The 20400-nt window shown below is 46.4% G+C and overlaps 1 protein-coding gene across 4 annotated transcripts; it reads right to left on the reverse strand.

Annotated features, from left to right (window-relative positions):
- Positions 1-667: 667 nt before the first annotated feature.
- ZBTB37 (zinc finger and BTB domain containing 37) lies at positions 668-20369 on the reverse strand. Of its 4 annotated transcripts, none has more exons than XR_006017006.1 (6): positions 20308-20369; positions 18350-18454; positions 15127-16076; positions 13709-13808; positions 5324-10936; positions 668-3042 (listed from the first exon to the last, which is right to left on the reverse strand). XR_006017006.1 is itself a non-coding variant. In XM_042033834.1 (5 exons), exons 3-5 carry the CDS (start codon positions 16047-16049, stop codon positions 10448-10450), a joined length of 1512 nt encoding a protein of 503 aa, XP_041889768.1. In that variant the 5' UTR covers positions 16050-16076; positions 18350-18454; positions 20308-20369; the 3' UTR covers positions 668-10447. The 4 variants fall into 4 exon arrangements, 2 of the variants coding, with proteins under 2 accessions (XP_041889768.1, XP_041889769.1); XR_006017007.1 differs by having other exon boundaries at positions 668-1278; positions 2942-10936; XM_042033834.1 differs by having other exon boundaries at positions 668-10936.
- Between the last annotated feature and the right edge of the window lie 31 nt (positions 20370-20400).

Here is a 20400-nt window from a genome sequence, read left to right on the forward strand (position 1 = left end):
TTTTTTTTTTTTTTTTTTTTTTTTTTTTTTTTTTTTTTTTTTAAGAGGAACCTATTTAAAGTGCTGTTCTAGTTTGGAAAGGGACTCTGTTTAGAAAAAAAATGGCACCTTTTCACATGAGAGATTTGCTCTCTGTATGTGTGTGTGTGTGTGTATATATATATATATAAAAATTTGCAAAGTCAGATCTGCTGACTAATGAACAGCATATAAAAGTGTTTGTATTTTATCTTATTGCTTTTTTTTTTTACTGCTGCCTGCTGCCTTGGAGGCAGGAGGGAGATGGATTCTCCTTCACCTTTCCCACCATTAACTGATTTCCCAGTGCAGGAATGTGGTCTTACAGCTCTGGCTCAGGGAACAGTTCACTGTCACACAGCACATGGGAGGTGACAAAGCCCCCTGAACTGTCACAGCCCCATGGCTAACCTGCAAAGGGTCACAGTGAGGAACTGAAGGCCAAGAAGGACTCTGGACCCCACGGGGCTCCTGTTGCTCCTGCCAGATGCCATTTTCATAGAGTCACTTTACAGAGCAGACCTGCATTTCTGAAACACAGAGGTAAGGAAAACAAATCTCTTTAAAGTGAAAGCTTTGCTGCTAGAGTGTGTAGTGTGGTAACCTCAGCACTCCAAGAGAGAGAGGTAGTTACTGTCCTGTGATTATGCTGCTGCTTAATGCAACTCCATTTCTGGAGTGATTGATCAAAAAAAAAAAAAAAAAAAGGAAAAAAAATCCCATGCTCTTTTTTAAGTTATCCCAGTTAAATCTTTCTGGTAAAGACATACTTGACTATTTCCTCTAAGAGGCATTTATATTTTAGAAATTGATTGTCAGTTAAGCTTGTTACAAGATGAAATTTGATTAGCAAATTGCTATACAAAGCCACTTCCCTTCTTAACTCTTAAAATTTTCTCCCACTACGCAACTATCTGTGCCCTGTTTGGGGGTCACATCCCATCTGCTCCTGCAGTAGGACAGCATTTCCTGCTCTGAGCAGTTTTAATGGAGAAAAACAAAGTTTTAGAAAGAGCTACTGAAATCATATTCACAGTGTTGTGCAGGAAAACTGGGGTGACAGCAGGGAAACAAGGGGTGCTTTGGGGACAATGGGGCCACAGCTCGTGGGAGCTCCAGCTAGTGTTTAACACACTAGAGGCCTGGGAAAACTGCATTCATTCCCTTCCCTTTTCAGACTAAAGCAGTGCTTTGAATACCTTGCTTCCATTTCCATGAATTAACATCTGATCCAGTCTTCTCATCCTTTGCTAATTCTCCCTGCAAGTGTGGGGCACAAGGTAAGGAATATGTTACTGCAAGAACATAGAGGTGCATGTTTTTCTCCTCCTAATTCAGTTTCTAAAAGACCTTATTCGGAAAAGTCTCCTTTGGTACTCAGGATTGCTCTTGCCTGTCCTAAATGTCAGCCATGTTACCCACCAACACAAAAGAGCCATGCCTTATTTGAATGACAACCCTCCTCTCTTCCTTCCCAATATTCCTCACTGGCACTTGCCCTGTGACAACACAGCCCTGGAAGCTGTCTGGTGTCAGCTTTCTGCCCAGACCAGCGCCTTAGGGGAGCTCAAGGGATTAGTCTTAAGCAAAGAGTATGACAAAATTCTACTCTCAATCCCACCTGGGGTGCCTCCCCCAAAAGCACAACCCTGGCTTAGGAAACCTTCTAACACATGAGAAAAGTGCCTGCATGCCACCTACACCCTCCTTCCCTGCATCTCCAGTAGAGATCCAGGCTGCCCTATAAACAGCCTCTGCAAACAAACATCGACTGAAAGAACCCCCTGGGCTGGGGACAACCACAGTGGGGGTGGGGCTTCCGAAATCCAATCTGTCAGCAGGAGAACTGTATAGTCCACTTCTTGTTAGTGTCACCCACAGCTGCCACCCTCCTCCCACCGGCCTCTTGCAGCCAAGAGTCGTGTTCAGTTACCAATGGACAGGCAAGAAAGGATTCAAGAAAAGCTTCACAGTAATCCAGACAGTTTCTTTAGACATGTAAACTCTCAGAAAATACTCTCGGAGGCACAAACCCCTGTATCAAACCAATGCCCAAGACATGTAGATGTATGAGTGGAGCCCAGGGAAACCTCAAGAAACAGTTTTTAAAACTTGACCAAATGGGGAGCCAATTAATTGGCATAATCAAGTTAAAATTTGTTTCTCTCAGACTAGTTTTGTGACTCCTCCCCCTGCCCTAGATTTAGTAATTTCTATTGGAATTCTAGTGGAAGGCATCCCTGCCCATGGCAGGGGGGTTGGAATAAGATGAGCTTTAAGGTCCCATTCAACCCGACCCATTCCATGATTCTGTGATTTGAGTACCTAATTTCAACTGTATTTTATCCTTTTATACTGCCACTTTCTGTATTTTATGACCAGAAGTAAATTAATCAATTCAACTTCATTTTTCATTTCTCATTAGTTTCACAGTTTCATAGCCAATGGTATTGGGTCTGACTGCAAAGGTGATGGGAAGGTTTAAATAAATAAGCCTCATTGCAGTATAAAAATAATGCAGCCATTTCACCACAGATCTGAGGTGTTAAGAACATTAATAAAAACTAAGCTGAAAGTCTGCAAAAAAATTAATGCACTGATTTTTTTAAGTACTGCCTTAGGTAACTGCAGTAAAATAATCAGAATATGTCAGAATAAACAAGGAATCTACACAGCAGTATTTAAAAATACCTGACTATGTTTCAAAAATATATGATATGAACTAGGAAGCCCAGTAAAGCTGCCCATTTTACACGATAAAACTAAAAAAAAGTAACAAAAATACAGCTTGGTGCAGTCTAATGGAAACAGGAACTTGGAGGCTGCACTCTGCCAGGATGGAGATTTCCCAGCCTTTCTTGACAACCTGATCCAATGCTGTTTGACTGTACTCATGGTGAGATAATGTCTTATCATACCTAACCTGATTTTCCCTTGTATAAGCTGCTGCCTACTGCTGCCCCTCCTTCCACTGCGTGCCTCCAGGAAGGGTCTGGCTCCATCTTCTCTGCACCCTCCCCTGAGCTGTGGAGTTTAAATAGGATAAATGATATAGGTAAAGGAGAAAACACTGAAACAAAAACAAACTTCAGTTCACAACACTTGCTAGAAAACTGAGAAAATGGCACTTTGAAGGCTGGTACTGCCCTTTCCACCCTTCACTTCCCCCCCCCTTTAGTTCCTTCCAGTGGAGTTTCTGAAATACTCACAGCAAATCTGTCCCCACAGGGGACTGACCCCTTTTCCTTCTTTACTATTCACAGCTGCAGCAGGAAAAATACTGGTGCTGCTCAGCTCTCATGTGCCAGGATAGGCATCTTTGGACACCTGTTTCGCAAGGCAGCAGTGTTTCCTGCATGCTCCTGCCCCCATGCAGGTTCCAAACCCAGCATTTCCCTGCCCACAGCATCTACGGCATGCCAGATACACACACTTCTTCCCAGTGATGCTTTGCTGCTGTTCCACCTTTCTACCCATCCCCCTGTGCAGTTCCAGTGCCGCCAGCCCCAGCCATGGCTGAAAACAGATAAGCTCTCTTCTTATTTCAGCTGTCTTCCTCCTCCCTAGAAGAAGCAGAGCTGCTGCCTAGCCTGCGGGACATGTTAGATGTGAATTTGTTCTTAGCACTTGCTAATTCCTTGGAAAGGTAATTATTCCCTGGCACAGAAAATCAGCAAGATCTTTTAACCCATTATTTCTTCCCACTGGTGACAGCAGAACATGAACCTTCACAGAAGTTATTAACAAACCCCCAGCCACTTCTAGACATCAGTAAATAGCAACAGCTCATTTCCTAAATACATCAGTGGCTGGTTTTGTGGCTTCCTCCCCAGCTCCCAGCTGTGCCAGATCAGTCTGATTTGCTGTCTTCTCCCTTTTTATTTCTAGCTTTGCCAGAGTGTCCTTGTTTTATGACAAAACTATAAAGGACCATGAAGAACACCTTCAAAAGGCCCCACCATCCAACTTGACCCAGCAAGTTTCAAATCCTTTCAAGGCTACAACTCCCCAGCAGCACAAGCTCTGAAGTCTTACTTGTATCCATGTTTTTGTCACCAAAGACCTTTCAGATTTCCCACCTAAAAGAAGTTCCTCCTATTTCCAAGAGACATCATTTCACAAGCTGTAATACTTTGGTTTACAACTGGATTAAAATTAAATAAGAATAATGCTAAATGAGTTTATATTGAAACACTTGTTTCTATATATGTATATACAGGTATGTGTGTGTGCACTCCCTAATGACAGCTAGAGGAAGCAAAAGTCATTCTCCAAAGGCTTCTACTCTTCCAACTAGCGTGGTCAACTTTTCCATTGCAACAATTCCCTGTGCATAAAAGCTAATGAAGCACTGGAAGGTGCTGCTGGTGACCAGCTGGACCACACAGACATTCAGGAACAGAAAGACAATAAATTATAAGAAATAGTAGTAACTTGTTCACAGTTGGGATGCGGATAATGTTATGGGAAACCTGAATTGTCTACAGTTCCAGGAGTAAAAAGCCAAAGGTCACTGAAAGTTACAGATACACTGCAGTTAATCCTAAAAGCAAAGATCAGATCTGACACAAAGAAATGGCAGAAACCATGTGGAATTTCTCCCAGCAGCCTAAACTCTGGTACCATCAGATTCAGCAGAAAGCTTTCCAATACCTCCATCAAAATCAGAATTCATCCCGGGGATGCTCTGAGCACTGCCTCCATCTCACAATGGACATTCTCCCAAGTAGGAAGATTGCTTGAAGCCAACTCAATCCTACATCCAAAAGAAAATGCTCCCAGCTCAAACATCACATTCAATCTCTCCTAATTCCCAGCCTCTGTGTTTTCCTGTGTTTGCCAAGCCAAAGGCTTTCAGCAGATGGAAATATTTTAGATGGTAGGACTCTTCAGGTAATTTTATAACCCACTTGAGTGGGTTCCAGGTTAGGAATAACCTAAATTTCCAGTAAGACTAACTGCAGCAAAACTTTGGTCTACTGCATTTTACTGGTTATAAAACAAAACAAAAAAACCCCACAGCAAGTCTACTCCAAACCTACTCTATTCCAAAATGTTCTGGTAAACTTTAGTTTCAAGAAGCAGCCAGTACTGTTTGCATAGTTCTAACTCCTATTTGGTTATATATATATACACACATACATACATACATACATACATATATATATATATATATGTACATACACATATACATATGTATTTAATATTAAAATATCCTTTAAATGACAGTGATTAAAATAAGAATTCTGAGCTCCTCTTTAGGCTCTTTAACTGCAGGTATTAAAACTCTGTGCATGGCTTTCACCTTGTGACAGGAATGATGCTCACCACAATTATTTTGCTATGGCAGTGGTTCCCAGACTTTTCAACTGCAGTTCCAGCCACAGGCTCAGCTCCCAGGGAAAACTCAAAGGCCAGACCTTGGAAAAAAGTCTCCTTGAATTACAGCTTCTTGACTTACAGAATAGTATGGGTTGGAAGGGACCTTTAGAGGTCATCAAGTCCACCTGTCCTGCCGTGAGCAGGGACTTTTCCCATCCCCAAAATATTTCCAGCAGAGCCAGAACAGCATTTGATGTCACTAATCTGCAGAAACATTTGGATGCTGGCACAGCTAAATTGGCAGGCATGTCATGGATCAAAGAGGAGAGTTTGGTAAAGTTTAAATAATTTTAAGTGCTATTTTTTGCTGGTTTTCAAGATGCCTGATCCCACTTATCTTCCAAGCCACCTTCCACCTAAATCAATGGCACCTTTGCAGCTGTCTTCCTATTTATATGTTGGATTCTGCAGGAGAGATTAAGTCAGCAGCAAATAAAAGCTACAACTCTGCTCTTGCAAAGGCCTTGTTAGGGCTGAATCACCCAAAAGTGTCAAGGACTCTGCTCCAAAACCAGAGAGCTTGGAATCACTTCCTGAAATGGGCACCTCACAGTTAAGTGACATTCTTGCTGCAGAGTTGTGGGATGGAAACACAGCCATGGAACTGTCAGAAAATGACAGCAGGACAAGCAGGGAGAGCTGTCCTGTCCATTTATTTCAACCTTGAATTCAGAGAGGGCTGAAATCCTGGCTACATGCCCTCTGCACTGAGCCAGCCCCACGATGCTTTTCAGGAGGGCTACAGCTTGTTCCCAATGTTATTCCAGCTCTGGATAGTTGTCAGAAGGGAACAGGGTCAGTCACTGCTGACCTCTCTGGGTTTAAAAGAGCAGCAGAGACAGAACATGCTTTCTGTTCTTTCTGCCTTTCAGGCACCCAAATTAAAGTTAAATTATACAGATCACAGCTTGAAAATATTGTAGAGAAGATGTAGGAAAGTCCAAGGACTGAACCGGATGGTGGACAATGCTGAGAGGACAAGGAGGGACTGCCCATCTCCACCGGCTGCTCTGGCTCTCACCGGGCTATCCCTGGATCTTACTAAGTTAGCTCTAAGCATGTTCTCAGCCTCCTGTAACAAATTCACATTCCATAAAGCCTCTCATTTATCCCCCTCTAGCTGCTGGAAATACAAAGCACAATTTGTTTTCACATCCTCCCATCGCATTTTGGCCTTCTCCCTTTACTAGCTTCACATTAGTCATCCTCCTGAGACGAAGAGGTTTAGCTTTTCTCCAAAGCAGCAACACAGTATTAACACAATTCTTGTTATTTTCACAGCTATTCACAGGGAACCTGGCAGCAACAGGCAACAGCCGTGGCAACTGTCACATCACTTGGCTGAGACTTGGCACCAGGGCTTGCTGCAGGCTTAAGGAGATAACTACAACTCTTCACATTTGGGAGGTGAGTTCTTTGAGAGCAAAGAACTAAGAAATGTGTCCACCTCCAAGAAAGCAAACTGTAAAACCAGAGTGTGTTCTCCCTGTTGCCTGAGGCAAGAAAACAAATGGGTTAGTAAGCCCTAACTCTAAAGCAGACAAAAATGTTACGTACAGAGGTATTAAAACACAAGAGTTCTCTTCACATCCTCCTTAAATCACAGTTGAAATCACAGTTTTGGCAGAAAAAGATGCAGCTAGATGTGGGAATGCAAAGCTATGCCTCAACCCATCACAGAAGCATTTGCACTTGGAAAGTTGGCATCTGATTCTCCACAGCTTTGGCGCAACTGTCAAGAGCCACACCAACACAGAGGCAACAGAACACAGTATCATTCTGTTAGGGAAAGAACCTCTAAGTAAACTACACCACTGCCAGAAAATTCACATGAGGTTTCTCCATACCGTACATGACCTCCGACTCCTTTTTTCTTGAACCTTGGTCTCATCTGCACTCAGGAAGTCAACCACTGAAAGAAATGTTTAATAACAATTCCTTCAGAACTGGTTCCACTGTCTAGTGCGGATGGGCCTGAACTGGTTTCAGCACTGTTCAAGAAATATTAGACATCATGATTCCCACACATACATACACATACATTAAATGTACAGAAACAATATCAAAATGATTCCCACTACCATACCTTATACTGACTCTAGCTACAAGCTATAAACTTCACCTCAGCAAGGCCTGGGCAAGAATATTGGCTCTTTTGCATGCAATCAGAAATGATAATTTATACAGTGGCAACCTCTGCACAAAAAAACCCCCAAAAACGAAAACAAAAGCAAACATAAAGGAGGAAAAAAATAAAAACCTTTCACAAGCTTTGTTTTCAGCCTAGTAAAGTAAGAAGGACCAATTTTATGGTTTTCACTAGGCCACTTGAAGTAGTGAATCAGCAAACAGGATGCACTGTTGGCATCCTGTACTGTTTGGATGCTCCTTCGTTCACAGTATTGATACAGTAAAACAAAAACCTGCTCAAGAAACTCACAGCTATGCCATGGGAACAAAGGCATTCACCATTTTATGTCAGCCCTTCTTCACTACGGTTGCCACCTGTCTCAGAAAAATGTTGCTTGTGTAGCAGTTACTGCACCTTCCCCCTTTTCTTCACAGCAAGCTTAGCAGGGAAACTTTCCCACTGTATTTTTATATAATATATGTATATAAATAATTTTACGTTTTTATAGTTTGGTAGTATTCTTTTAAAATTTCTATTTTAAAACACTTAAAAATCTTTTAAGCAACTAAAGTAACTTTTGATGCTCTCTAGTGTGAACAGGATAAGATTTCAAAGTTTTTAACTATTTTTTTCATTTTTGGTAACTTCAAAAGCTATGACTAAAGCAGCACATCTCCACTCCTCCCCACACCTTGACTGGAACAAAACCTACCTTGGCCCCCCTCTCACCTCATCCTCTGCCACTGCTCTCTGGCAGCCTCACTGTTTTGGTACCATGCTGTTTGAACTTTGTCAGGAAACCTGACGGAGCTGGTTGTTTGGGTGCCAAATCACTCCTTGTGTGATGGATGCCCTTGACAGGAGAGGAGGAAGAAGGGACAGAAGGAAAATGGAGGTGAAATATCAGTTTTCCTGTTTGAAATGGTCAGTGAAATGGTACTTTGCAGGTGCCCAGCTCAGAACACCTGCAAAGGTTCCTCTTGTAGGAGCACATCCCTGTTACACATGATACTGGCACCGAGCCCTTCCCCACACACAAAAACACATCAGAGCCACACCTCTTTTTGAGAGAGAGATGGGAGGAACAGTGAGACCGCTCACACATAAAAAAGTCTACAAAGCAAGGCAAGAATATATTGCCCTTCTCCAAATTATTCCCTCCAAAGGGGCAGGAAAATGATCCCGAGTACCAACTGGCAGATAGAGAAAGCAAGGGCTGGAGACATTTCCATGTGCCCAAAACTGCAGTCAGACTGCAGGTCAAGCTTTATTGTCACTTGGTCAGTCTCCTGCCTGCTAAGCCCCCGCTCATCCAGCTTTCTTGCTGAAGCAAGATGAAGTGTATTTCTTTCCCAATGTCTCCTTGTTCCTCCCATCACCTTAAGGTTCAGAACTTCACCCTTCCTTATCATATACACATTATACATCCTCAAGAGAACTCCTTCACCAAACCTGATATGCACAACCTGTCATTCATTCCACCTCTCCATCATGGACAACTTGGCATCAGAACTAGAGAAAACTCTTAAAATATTGCATATTTTTTAAAGAAAAGATGTCAGGATATTTGCACTTATCTACCTGTCCCATGCTTTTCTGGTTATGAACCACGTAAGCCCGTGCAAACACCTACAATACACACGCAGGCATGTCTCTCCAGGTTTGCTAAACTTGCTCTAAACATCAGAGCTACTCAGAATACAAAAATGTTAAGTCCATGCAAGGGGACAGAGTTGTGATTGCTCTAGGAACACTTATCTTTTAAGTCTCCTGAACTGTTATAAGGAAATAGAATAGGGTTCTCTTTTTGCATTTCGTTGATAAAAAAGTTATCAAACTAGTTTGTAGAAACAGGTTTAAAAGCAACCACCTGCGATTGCTCGGCTGTGACAACAGCATTGCAGTATTTCCATATCCTGTATTGCTGTTCTAAAAGATCAAGTCGAGGGGGGAGCAGGGGTGAAGGAGGACTTTGGTAGCCAGCCTCTAACTCTGCAATTCAGCCACTCCAGAAAATCTCTTCCTAACCCTCGGTAACACCTGAAGCACAGCAGTGCTCCAGCCAGGACATCAGAATGCTCTGAGCTCTCCAGAGCAGAGCACCAGCAGAGGACAACCTCCTCTGGAAGACCCCTCCAGCCCTTCTCCCAATGCATCAGAGTCTCAAGCAAACCTCACAGCTGCTAAATTCCACTCTCAGTAGCTGAAGTGCTTCCTTCACATTTTGCTGACCTCTGGAATACCACTTTGTAGCTGTGCCCACTTTAACAAGGGGCACCAGGGCTGCATGCCTGGAACAGGCAAGCCCAAAGCCCTAAAATAACAGTTTAAATAAAAATGTAAAGAGACACACCAAAAATAAGACAGGGATAAATACGCTCGGGCAAGGCAGGTTCCACCAGGACAGTCTATTTGTTTTCTTTACTGTAGCAACTACTTGGGGAAGGGAGAAAGGCAACAGCCCCCTGCCCCTGCTCTCCCCTTGAGTGGGAGCAGTGGATATGGCTCTGTGGCTGAACCCGGCACTGCCGGCGGGACGCCCTGCTGGGCCACAGCGCTGTCCAGAAATACAAATGACTGCTTGTCCCAGATCACTACAGAACAGTAAAAAAATTTAAAATCCTGTCAATCCCTGAATAAGAAGCTGATAGACACAGTTGTTCTGTTTTTCTCCAAGAGGAGGAGGAATAAGGGAGAAAAACATTTAACACTCTATGGGTGTGTGTGTGGGTGTGTGAGAGGAAGAGAGAGATAGAGAGAGAAAGATTTTTCTATTTTGGCAACATCTTGGGAGCTTCTTTCTGTTCAGTGGTGGCATTGCACTAATTACAGTACCAGCCTGCCAGGTTGGTGCTGACTCTTTAGAGCCAAGAATGGGGAAGACGGTCCTTTCTCCCGGGACTCCACAGCCACATTTCAATCTGGCCCAGTTGTGGACACAGATCCCTGTGCCGTCTCCCCCACTGCCACAGCCTCCTCCTGTGGAGGAGATTCCTCCTCTGCCTGCCCCCGGGATGTGACAGTCGTCTCAGGGGAGATGCTGTGGGGCCCCTCCAGGGGCAAACAGCCAGGGTGGTTCTTGCGAAAGTGCTGGTTGAGGATGGCCTGGAAAGGGAAGCTTTTCCCGCACACATGGCAGTGGAAGGGCTTGTTGCCCGTGTGCTTGCGGATGTGATATTCCAGCTGATCCTTGCGGGTGTACTTCTTCCCACACATGCGGCAGACAAAAGGTGTGATGCCCATGTGGAGCCGCATGTGCCGGTCCAGGCTACCCTTCTGGTTGAAGGATTTGGCGCAGTAAATACATGTGAGCCGTGGGTTGTAGCGGAACCAGCGCTCTGAAACCTCCTGCTCCCGCAGATATTCCACATAACCGCTCACTCCAAGCATGGCTGATTCCTCCCCCTGCCAAAGAAATAGCATAGATTTAAAAACCAAGCAACCTAAAACAAGTTGCAGAGAGGATCAGGCCCAGGTTCAGACAGTAAAACGTGCCAAACCTCGAAATCAGCAGCACTAATGTCTGCAGCCTCAAGCACACATTTAAGTGCTTAACTGAAGACAAACGTTGAAGACAAACGAGCAATCAATTAGAAACCACTACTGCAGAGGCCCCTTCTGCCAAGCCATTCCCTGGATCTGGCGGAAAAAAAGACAGCCCTTGACACAAGGGCGCTTGGCCACTGTCTTAGGTTACAATGTAAGATGTAACCAAAAGTATGATATCACCATCTTCATAAACTGTTAAAAACAGGTGGGGCAGTGTTCTTTATCTCTTCCATGACACATCCCTGATAACTCCCTCCTTCTGTTAATGGGCCATCAAGTCTCACTGCCTGACTCATAAAATTACATCATCCCATTGTGAGATGTTCTGCCCAGAGGGAGGAACCAAGCATTCCTACCTGGATATAATCTGAGGTTTGGAACACCACAGGCAGCCTTGCCTACTGAATCCCCAGAGTACAAGAGCTCCTTAACCACCGCTGGACCTTCAGAGGAAGACCAGACCCTTCTACAGGAAGACCGCTTCAACAGAAGCACATCTATCACTTCAGGAAGACCGCAGCCACCATTTAATCGGACTGCTACCACCACCCTGACCGACAGGGTGTATCCTGACTCTGTCAGTTTAAGCCAGTGTTTCTGTATTATTGCCTTTATCTTAGTTTTCCTATTAAATCGTAATTCTGACTTGGGATCTCCCACTGATTTGCTTTCAAACTAGTACCAATTCAGTTGTGGATCACGTGTCAACACTTGTTACTTTTTTTAAAATTTGTGCCAGTTTTATTAAAACACTTGAGTGTATCACCTTCTGTATTCCTTACTAAGAGTCAAAAAAAAGAAGCCAATTGATGAGCTTGCAGTAAAACAAAGGGGGAGCAAACCACAAATTGTATCTGAAAGTTCAGGTGTCATTTTACACAGGTTTTTATTCAGGTGAATAAATGAATAAAATGAACTTAGGGTTCATTTTATAAGGTGTCACATTTGCCTGCCTGGCTGTGTAACCCATCCCAGCCCAGTGGCATCGCAGGCAAGGATGCGCCTGACCCAGCTCGCACAGCAAGGACTCCTCCGTATTTTCTGAAGCCACACAGACAAACAGCCAAGGACAACCTGAACCACAAGCCTGGTCTCAGGACAGACGCTTCTGGCCATCACATTCAGATTGAGCAGAAACAGACCAACACCAGAATGCTTCTGTGCTGGAAATGCACTGTTTACTCTCCCAGTGCTGCTTCCCAGTGGCGCCAAATGTGGAGAAGCAAACCAGTGTAACAGCAGGAGGGTATCTCCTCCACCAGCCAGGGCTCTGCAGGCATGAGCAGCAGTGTACCTGTCCCAGGTGCTGCTGAATCCAGCTGTACAGGCATAGGGAAGCTGCTCAGGACTAAAGGAGATACACAAAGCTCTGGTTCTTCCTTTCCACTCTACCATTGCCATTGGGCAGGGATCACAGGCAGGCTATTTTACTATGTATATGGCAATGCCAGGAGAATTGAAGGTGATGATACTTCCCCATGGTGTGTAAAGCCTAAGGTTTCATGTTTGGGGCTGTCTCACAATGAAGAAATAAGAGCAGCTTTTCTGTAGGCAGAGCTAAAATTGCTTAATAAGCCACATTTCCCCTAGAGGGTTGGTTTGACCTGAAATTTTCTCAGTGTCTTCTGAGGACACAAAACAAAGCTTTGCAAAACAGGAACAAAAAGGTATCTGTTGTTTTATGGAAGCGTCTAACAAAGTCAGCAGACAGCAATCACAGTTTTTTCCCCCTTGCTTCACTTGGTCTTACTCAAGGGCAAAGCAGCCTAGTATCTCCTTACCCACTTCCAGCCAAGTCCTTTGCTTATGCACTAACACATTCCCTACCTGTCAGGCTCACAAGAGTCCTTCTGCACTGTGTTGGCTGACACACTTGCACTACAGTGGCACTGTGACACTAACTGGATGCAACAAAATTAGACCAAAATGATAAGGCCCAGGTATTATTGCCGTGTCCCACTTTGCTGCACTCTACAGCCCACTGCCCTCCCACTTCTGTGCATCTCTCCCTCCTACCCCAAAACTGTGCCCAAGGAAGCAGAGAATTCAGAGCTCCTTTATGTTGCAAATTCTGCTGTGCAACACAGTCACTTGGAGAAGAGACAGAGACCTCTGTAAAAATCCACAGCTCTTTGACACTCCACCCAGAAAGGTTTATTTGTGTAGTGCCTGGAGGGCTTTTGGGAATGGTTTTGGTACCAGCATAGAAAGGTTCAGCTGTTGTCACCTGTCTTCCACAGAAGCCAAGCCACACCTCCTCCCTCTGCTCAGGCATTTGCTGCCAGTGTTTGAGGGCAGATCCAGCTCTGCAGGCAAATGGGGTTTCTCCTCAGGAGTTGGTGGCCTGCCCAAAATAAGGGTGGATATTTATGCCCTCAAACAACAAGAGAAACTCCTTGTGTTTTCCAGGTACCTGACCAAAATCCCAAATAACAGACAGAATCAGTTATAAATCGTACATGGCCAGCACATGTTCTCCTGTGAGCAAGTAAATCCCTTGCCAAAGTAAAAAGTCCTTGTACCACACTCATTATTGCTTGCAAATATAAAATATGACACACTTCATCACAACACAGTCTCCTTCACCTTCAAGCCAACATTTACTCGCAAACTTCTTGATCTGCCTACCTGGGAACTGGGCTGCTTGGGCTCATCCATCCGCCCGGGAGACTCGCTTTTTGATCTGTACCGCTCAGTCACAGCAACCATGCTGCCAGAAGGACTAAATCTGTGGGGTGGGGGAAGAGTGTAAATGAAATTTTTAATGGGCATCAGGTCACTACAGTGTTTAGAACAAGTGATGAGCAATAGAGGCACCTGTATAGCATCTTTTCATCCTCATCAGCTAACACACTGGAGGTGGAACAGTGCAAGTATAATGGAAAAACCAAATCATACCGGTCTATGGTTTCAGTCTAAACATCTGAAAAATAAAACCAAGTTATCTGGCTTCCAGTTCAGCAACAGAGTGGGGTTGCTATCATGAGTAAACCAATATGGGCCTGGTGACTCAGGAACTGTACAGTAGGACAGAAACCATTTCTCAGAGGACACCTCTCCTCCAACACCCACACCCTCCTCCTCCATTCCCAGTGTGAAACACAAGGGATGTGATGGACTGCAGGTGGGAAACAGAGCATACAGACTGCAGTGCAAAAAGAGATATGGAAGTAGGAAAGCATCGCTCTCCAAGGGCCAGCTCAAGATTGTTCCCACTGATTGATTTATTAAGTGACAAGTGACAGAATATCCACTGCTTCCAGGTAGCTGTTTCCCCATGGGATTGAGCTAGAAGAGAGGCAGATGTGAAGGGAAATCCCAGAATTAAAACCCCTCAAATACAACAGACCTGCCCTTTATCAAATCCATTCTCTGGCCTGAGCCTAGGGCAAGAAAGCAAATGCTGGAGGGGAAGGAGATGGATGGAGAATCCAAACACAGCAGATTTCACCACTCATTTTCAACAAAGGCTTTCTGCTCTCTCATATAAATCAAAACAACAGTGGAGGCCACTGGGTTCCCACTTCAACTCTCTCAGAAGACGTAAACCCAGGGCCCACTGCTGTCGTGGGCCACTGGGAAGACCTTGCCCTAGAGCTGGTGTCTGGCTTGTTTCTCAGCCAGAACCATCCCCAGATTTTCAGGCCAGAAGGCACCAGTGCAGTGGCACTTTGTGTAACACATATTGTATATGACCTAATTAATCCGAATGCAGAGTCTGGTATCTACTGAGGCTGAACTGAACATCTTCTTTAAACAAAAATCCCACCTCAGCTGAAACACCGAGAGGTAGAGATCCAACCTCTAAGAGCTAGTAAGTAATTTCCCACTGGAGAGCCTGGTCTGATCACTACCCAGCCAAAACAGTATTACCCAAACTGGATACACTTCCTAACACCAGGTAAAAACCCTTGGGCTCTTACGCTTAAGATGGCCACAGGAAACAGAAAAAGGAAATGTTCCAAAGTGACTGACCCAGCCAAGTCACAATCTTGCAAAACTTCCTCTTACAGCAAAGGTGAGTAATTAGGTTAAAGAAAACTCACCTGTCAATCTCACTGCTGGTTGGCCTGACCACTTTGGTTCCAGAGGACCCTAAGGCAAAAGCCTCCTGACCCAGCGATCCATGGCCCGTAGTGTCGATTACCATGGCAGTGACCTCCTCAGCGCTGCTCCCATCTTCTCCTGAGGGCTGGTGCTCTGTCCCCAGCCACTCCTCCAGGTTTTCTGTCTTAATGCGCACTCCTCCCAGCACCCGCATGTCCTCGTCGTTCCGTGCCCCGCGCTCTCCCATTCCCGTCTCAACGTACCACTGTCCTGCTCTGTTAATCCGCAGGATGGGCTCCCTGCCTTCCACATCTGAACTCTGCTCGATTATCTGGGGGCTGGTGGACTCCTCAGGTGGGCTGAGCTCCCGAATATCCAGCACTGTGCTAACCTGGCCCAGGCGACTCCCCTTGGGGGTGTTGTGACGTGGGCTCAGGGAACGGTTTAGATTTGGCGTCACCCGGTGAGACTCGGGTGGTCTCTCCTGATGCTTTGTCCTGGTCTGGCTCAATTCCACTTCCACCTCCGCCACATTAATTTTGAAATGAATCCCCTCAAGGATCTGTGTGCATTTGTCTATGATGTGCTGCATCTGCAAGAAACTGGCAGCTGTCAGGTAACTGATGATGTCAGCCAGCTGCAGACATATCCTGCCAGTGTAGCAGAAGGAGAGGAGCTGCTCAAAAACAGAAGGGTTCTTGATGACAGAGATGGACACGGTGCTCATCTCATTCAGGGACATGTGGTCACGGAAGTAGGGCGAGCTGGCAGCCAGCACCACCTTGTGCGCACGGAAAGCCTGGCCCTGCACATTGACCACGATGTCACACAGCCGACCCTGCATGCGCAGCTGGTTCAGGTGGCTCAGGACAGAGTTACTGAAGTCAGGAATCTCCAGCTGAATGTTCCCACTCTTCTCCATGGCTGTCCCAGCTGCAAGTGCACGACTCTAGTGGAAAAGAGGGAAAAGATCCCATCATTAGCAGAGCAAATCATTTGAATTTAGAACATTTTTCACCTTCTTCCACATAGTTTGAAACACTGGAGTTTTTAGAGACCTTCCTCACCCACTGAATTGCCACACACCTGGCAGCAGCTCTGTCACAAATGAGTTCGTTTGAGACCACTTAAAAAAGCATCAAAAAAGCTCTCTGATCTCTCCATGCTATGCATCCCCCTACATAAGAGTTCTGCTAAACCAGTCCCGGGCAGATCTCCATTCCCTGTGGCTTCAGCATGCAAAACACTTTGTTCTGCCAGCCTCAATAAAAGCGCATCTACATGTAAAAAGAACATTAAAAATGGCACAGGTACTAAAAATAGGCACCTGATTGCATAATGGATTAAAATACTCACCACTTATACCTTCTAAGCACTCTGAAAAGGGAAAGTACTAAGGAAAGCTCGTTTGTAAAACAGGAACTGAGAAGGAGACACCAGGACTTAAATCCTCCTGAGACTTTTGAAAAATTGGCCAGCACACATTTGACCTGAAGGCATCCTAAGTGCCTTGTTAACCTGAGATATCCATCATATATGGCACTTCTGACATGTGCCAGAAAATATATAACAGGAAGGTGAAAAAAAAAGCTGCAACCCAGGAGAGCTCAGAGGGCTCAATCAGGATCACTTTTGTAGGGTCCCAAGAGAAATCACTTTGGTCATCACTAAGTTCCCATCCTGGCCATACCCTAAGTCAGTAAATCCTGGACTCTTTCCCAAGTAGAATAATAATGGGACTGTTCCACTTGGGCTACGATTCACAACAGTGCCGCTCTGCTCGGGTTGCAGTCCAGGTAAATGGTTTACCCAGGCTATACGTGGCTCATCCCTTGTTTCCCACCTTGGCTGGGATGTTCCTTGTTGTTCCCACCTCTACCACACAAGAGCTCCTGCTAGGCTCAGGGAGCACCTCACGGCCCAGCTGGTGCAGTCGGGGGATCCTTCACCACTCAGCCGAATCCACCAAGGCTTATCAGGAGACTCTGAGATCTCAGAGCAAGGCTGGGGAGGGGGGCTGGGGGACGCACCACCACATCACCACATTTCATTTTGGCAAAGTTTGAAAAGAAGCCCTGACCATATATGGTAAAAATTTGGAATGAACGAAAGTTAGATGTAAACCCATCCAAAAAGGAAAAAAAAAAGGAAAGTAAATAAGCCTGTTAAAGTCCATTGATGGAATGAGCAGCTTCCAAGCTGGATAGCATCTGAAGTGTGGATTAAGCAGAGTCCTGCAGATGTCAAAACCATTTCAGGAAGGCTGGGAATGCCAAGGCTCACAGTGCCGACTCTGAGGAATCTCTGAATCGAAGGGATTGGCACTCAGAAGAGCATGTGTGCTTTTCGAAGACTTTTTATTTGGAATTTATGAACATTGCAGCATAGCACATACTCCATATGCCCAAGCAGGCTTTGTGCAAACTTGGCAAACTCAGTTACTATACATGAAGCTGCAGGACAGCCTGTCAATCTTGTGGAGTTGTGCCATGAGATTTCTAAGTGGTGGGATGGCTGCGTGTCCCTGGGGAAGTCAGATTGGAGTGCACAAAGCTTCACAAGGTGCAGCTGAACAGTGCCAGGTCTTAAGGCTTCTTCTCTCCTCCCCTGTTACAGAATCCCAGAATGGTTTGGGTTGGAAGTGACCTTAAAGCCCATCCCATTCCACCCCCTGCCATGGGCAGGGACACCTTCCACTATCCCAGTTTGTTCCAAGCCCCGTCCAACCTGGCCTTGGACACTTCCAGGGATCCAGGGGCAGCCACAGCTTCTCTGGGCACCCTGTGCCAGGACCTCACCACCCTCACAGGTAACAATTTCTTCCCAATATCCAATCTGAACCTATTCTCTGGCAGTGGGAAGCCATTTCCCCCTCAGACCTGTCACTCCATCCCTTGTAAAAAGTCTCTCTCTATGTTTCCTGTAGGCTCCCTTCAGGCACTGGAAGGCGACAATTAGGTCACCCTGAAGCTTCTCTTCTCCAGGCTGAACAGCCCAAATTCTCTCAGCCTTTCCTCACAACAGAGCTGCTCCATCTCTCTGATCATCTTGGTGCCTTCTCTGGAGTCGCTCCAACAGCTCCATGTCCTTCCCTATCTTTAGGAGAAAGCAACAAACCCCACAAAAATCAGGGAACCACAGTGCACAGGTCTGTGCCAACACAGATGGGAGTAGAACATCAACTGCATAGAACAAGGGGAAATAGAAAACCCGACATCTTACCTGGAGTGCTGCGAGTTACATGCAGTGGGAAGGAAATGGGGGTGCTGCCTTATTTTTTTCCCTCTGATGCAGTAAGAAGGTCTGAAAACTTGTTGCCCCCTTCCCCTTTAGGAGGTAAAAAGAAAGAAAAAATGAAACGCCAAGGAATTGCGTTCTCCCAAGCATTGTTGTGAACATCAAGCTTTGTCATTCTTGGTTTTGCTGGAGGATCTAGCAGCAGGATTAGCTCACTACCTTCCCAAAACACCTTTTCCTAAAGCAATAAGCCTCAGAGCACGCTCTCAAGGAAGGCAAGGGTGAAACACCCCTGCCAAGGCCATGAGCACCCAGGGAGGCAAGAGGGAAGCAGCGGTTGAGCTTGGGATATACAGAAAGAGAAGGGAAAAAACAATCATCAGACCTTAACTGCTGAGCATGGCTGGGTACAGCTGTGGTCAGAAGGCAGCTGCTCCCCAGGGAGCCCAACAAATTATCTGTGAGCTCCTGCTCCGAAGACAGGGAAAATCCATTTACTCTTTATGACCCACAGAGCTCTGCTCACCTCAGTGTCAAGGAACCTGCGTGTTACGATCCCCTCAGAGGCTGGGGAGAGGGAATCTGTCTTTTGGTTCAAACTACCCTGTCAGAGGCTGATTTCTGCCCCTCTGAGTAATGGAACCTCTCATCAGCTTCTGCACTCAGCCACAGGGCAATGACATTCTGATTTCTCTCTCCTCTGGGAAGTCTGTCACCTCCACCCACCTTTACCTGCAGGCTGAGCTGAGTCAGCACAGGGCACACACTGAGACAATGCCGTTTTTAATGCAATTTGAAGTGACACCAGCTGAGACTTGGACTTTACTTATCTCAGCAAATGCCTTCCAGCCTGTGAGGTAGCTACTGGGAGTGGGTGGAATTCTTGATCCATCAGGTAAGAAGCAGAGACAGATCACCCAGCAGATAATGTCACCCTGGGAGCTGCACTGAAAACCCTCAGCTTTTGGGTTGAGATTTACCGTGACTGGTCAACTTCACGGAATATCCTGAGCTGGAAGGGACCCAAAAGGACCACTGAGTCCAACTCCTGGCCCTGCACAGACACCCCAACAATCCCACCCTGTGCCTGAGAGCACTGTCGAAACGCTCCTGGAGCTCTGGCAGCCTTGGGGCCAAGACTGTTCCCTGGGGAGCCTGGTCAGTGCTCGACCACCCTCTGGGGGAAGAACCTTTTCCTGATATCCAGAGTAAACCTCCCCTGACACAGCTCCAGCCGTTCCCTGGGTCCTGTCCCTGGTGTCAGAGAGAGCTACTTAGAATCCCAGAATGGTTTAGGTTGGAAGGGACCTTAAAGTCCATCCCGTTCCACCCCCTGCCATGGGCAGGAACACCTTCCACTATCCCAGGTTGCTCCAAGTCCCGTCCAACCTGGCCTGCAGGTAAAGGTGGGTGGAGGTGACAGACTTCCCAGAGAAGAGAGGAATCAGGATGTCATTGCCCTGTGGCTGAGGTGCAGAAGCTGATCCAAGAGATCCAGGAGCAGCCACAGCTTCTCTGGGCAACCTGTGCCAGGACCTCACCATCCTCACAGGTAACAATTTCTTCCCAATAAACCTACTTGGCTACTTGCACATTACAACGGGACTGCCAACAACTATAAAACCAAATGTAACTCTAAACTGGGACCAGCCGCGGTAGCTTCTCGCCCGTCCCCGCCCCGCCCGCAGGACCCAGTTCACAGATCCCGGTGTCTCCCCGCCTCATCGCTCCCGGACCCTCGTGCCGCGGGGCCCGCGGCTCGTTCTGACCCGTGACAGCCGCGCCGGGTCCCCAGACGAGGGGTGCGCGGGGCGGGCGGGGCAAATCTCCCCCAGCCCCCGCCCCTCCCACCCTTGGCCCCGCAAGGCGGAGGCCGCGCTCCCGCCCCTCCGCGTCCCCGGGGCCCCGGGCTGCCCCGCCCGCCCCTCCCGGCCCGGCCTCACCTGCCGGGGGTGGGAAGAGCCCGCAGCGCCGGCCCGGAAACGAAACGCGCCAGCGCGGGCCGCGCCCCGGAAGGAAACGCTGTGAGGGCCCCC

The sequence above is a fragment of the Corvus kubaryi genome, unplaced genomic scaffold, assembly GCF_017639235.1.
Source record: "Corvus kubaryi isolate FWS band 111438036 unplaced genomic scaffold, C.kubaryi_AGA036_p1.0 37361, whole genome shotgun sequence".
In the NCBI taxonomy this organism is placed as follows: Eukaryota; Metazoa; Chordata; class Aves; order Passeriformes; family Corvidae; genus Corvus; species Corvus kubaryi.

Coding starts and splice junctions, on each gene's coding strand:
- ZBTB37 (XM_042033834.1), bottom strand. CDS start 16,049: ATGGAGAAGAGTGGGAACATTCAGCTGGAGATTCCTGACTTCAGTAAC. Junction 13,809..15,126: donor ACCAGCAGTGAGATTGACAG/GTGAGTTTTCTT, acceptor CCCACCCCACAG/ATTTAGTCCTTCTGGCAGCA. Junction 10,937..13,708: donor CCAAGCAGCCCAGTTCCCAG/GTAGGCAGATCA, acceptor TTTCTTTGGCAG/GGGGAGGAATCAGCCATGCT.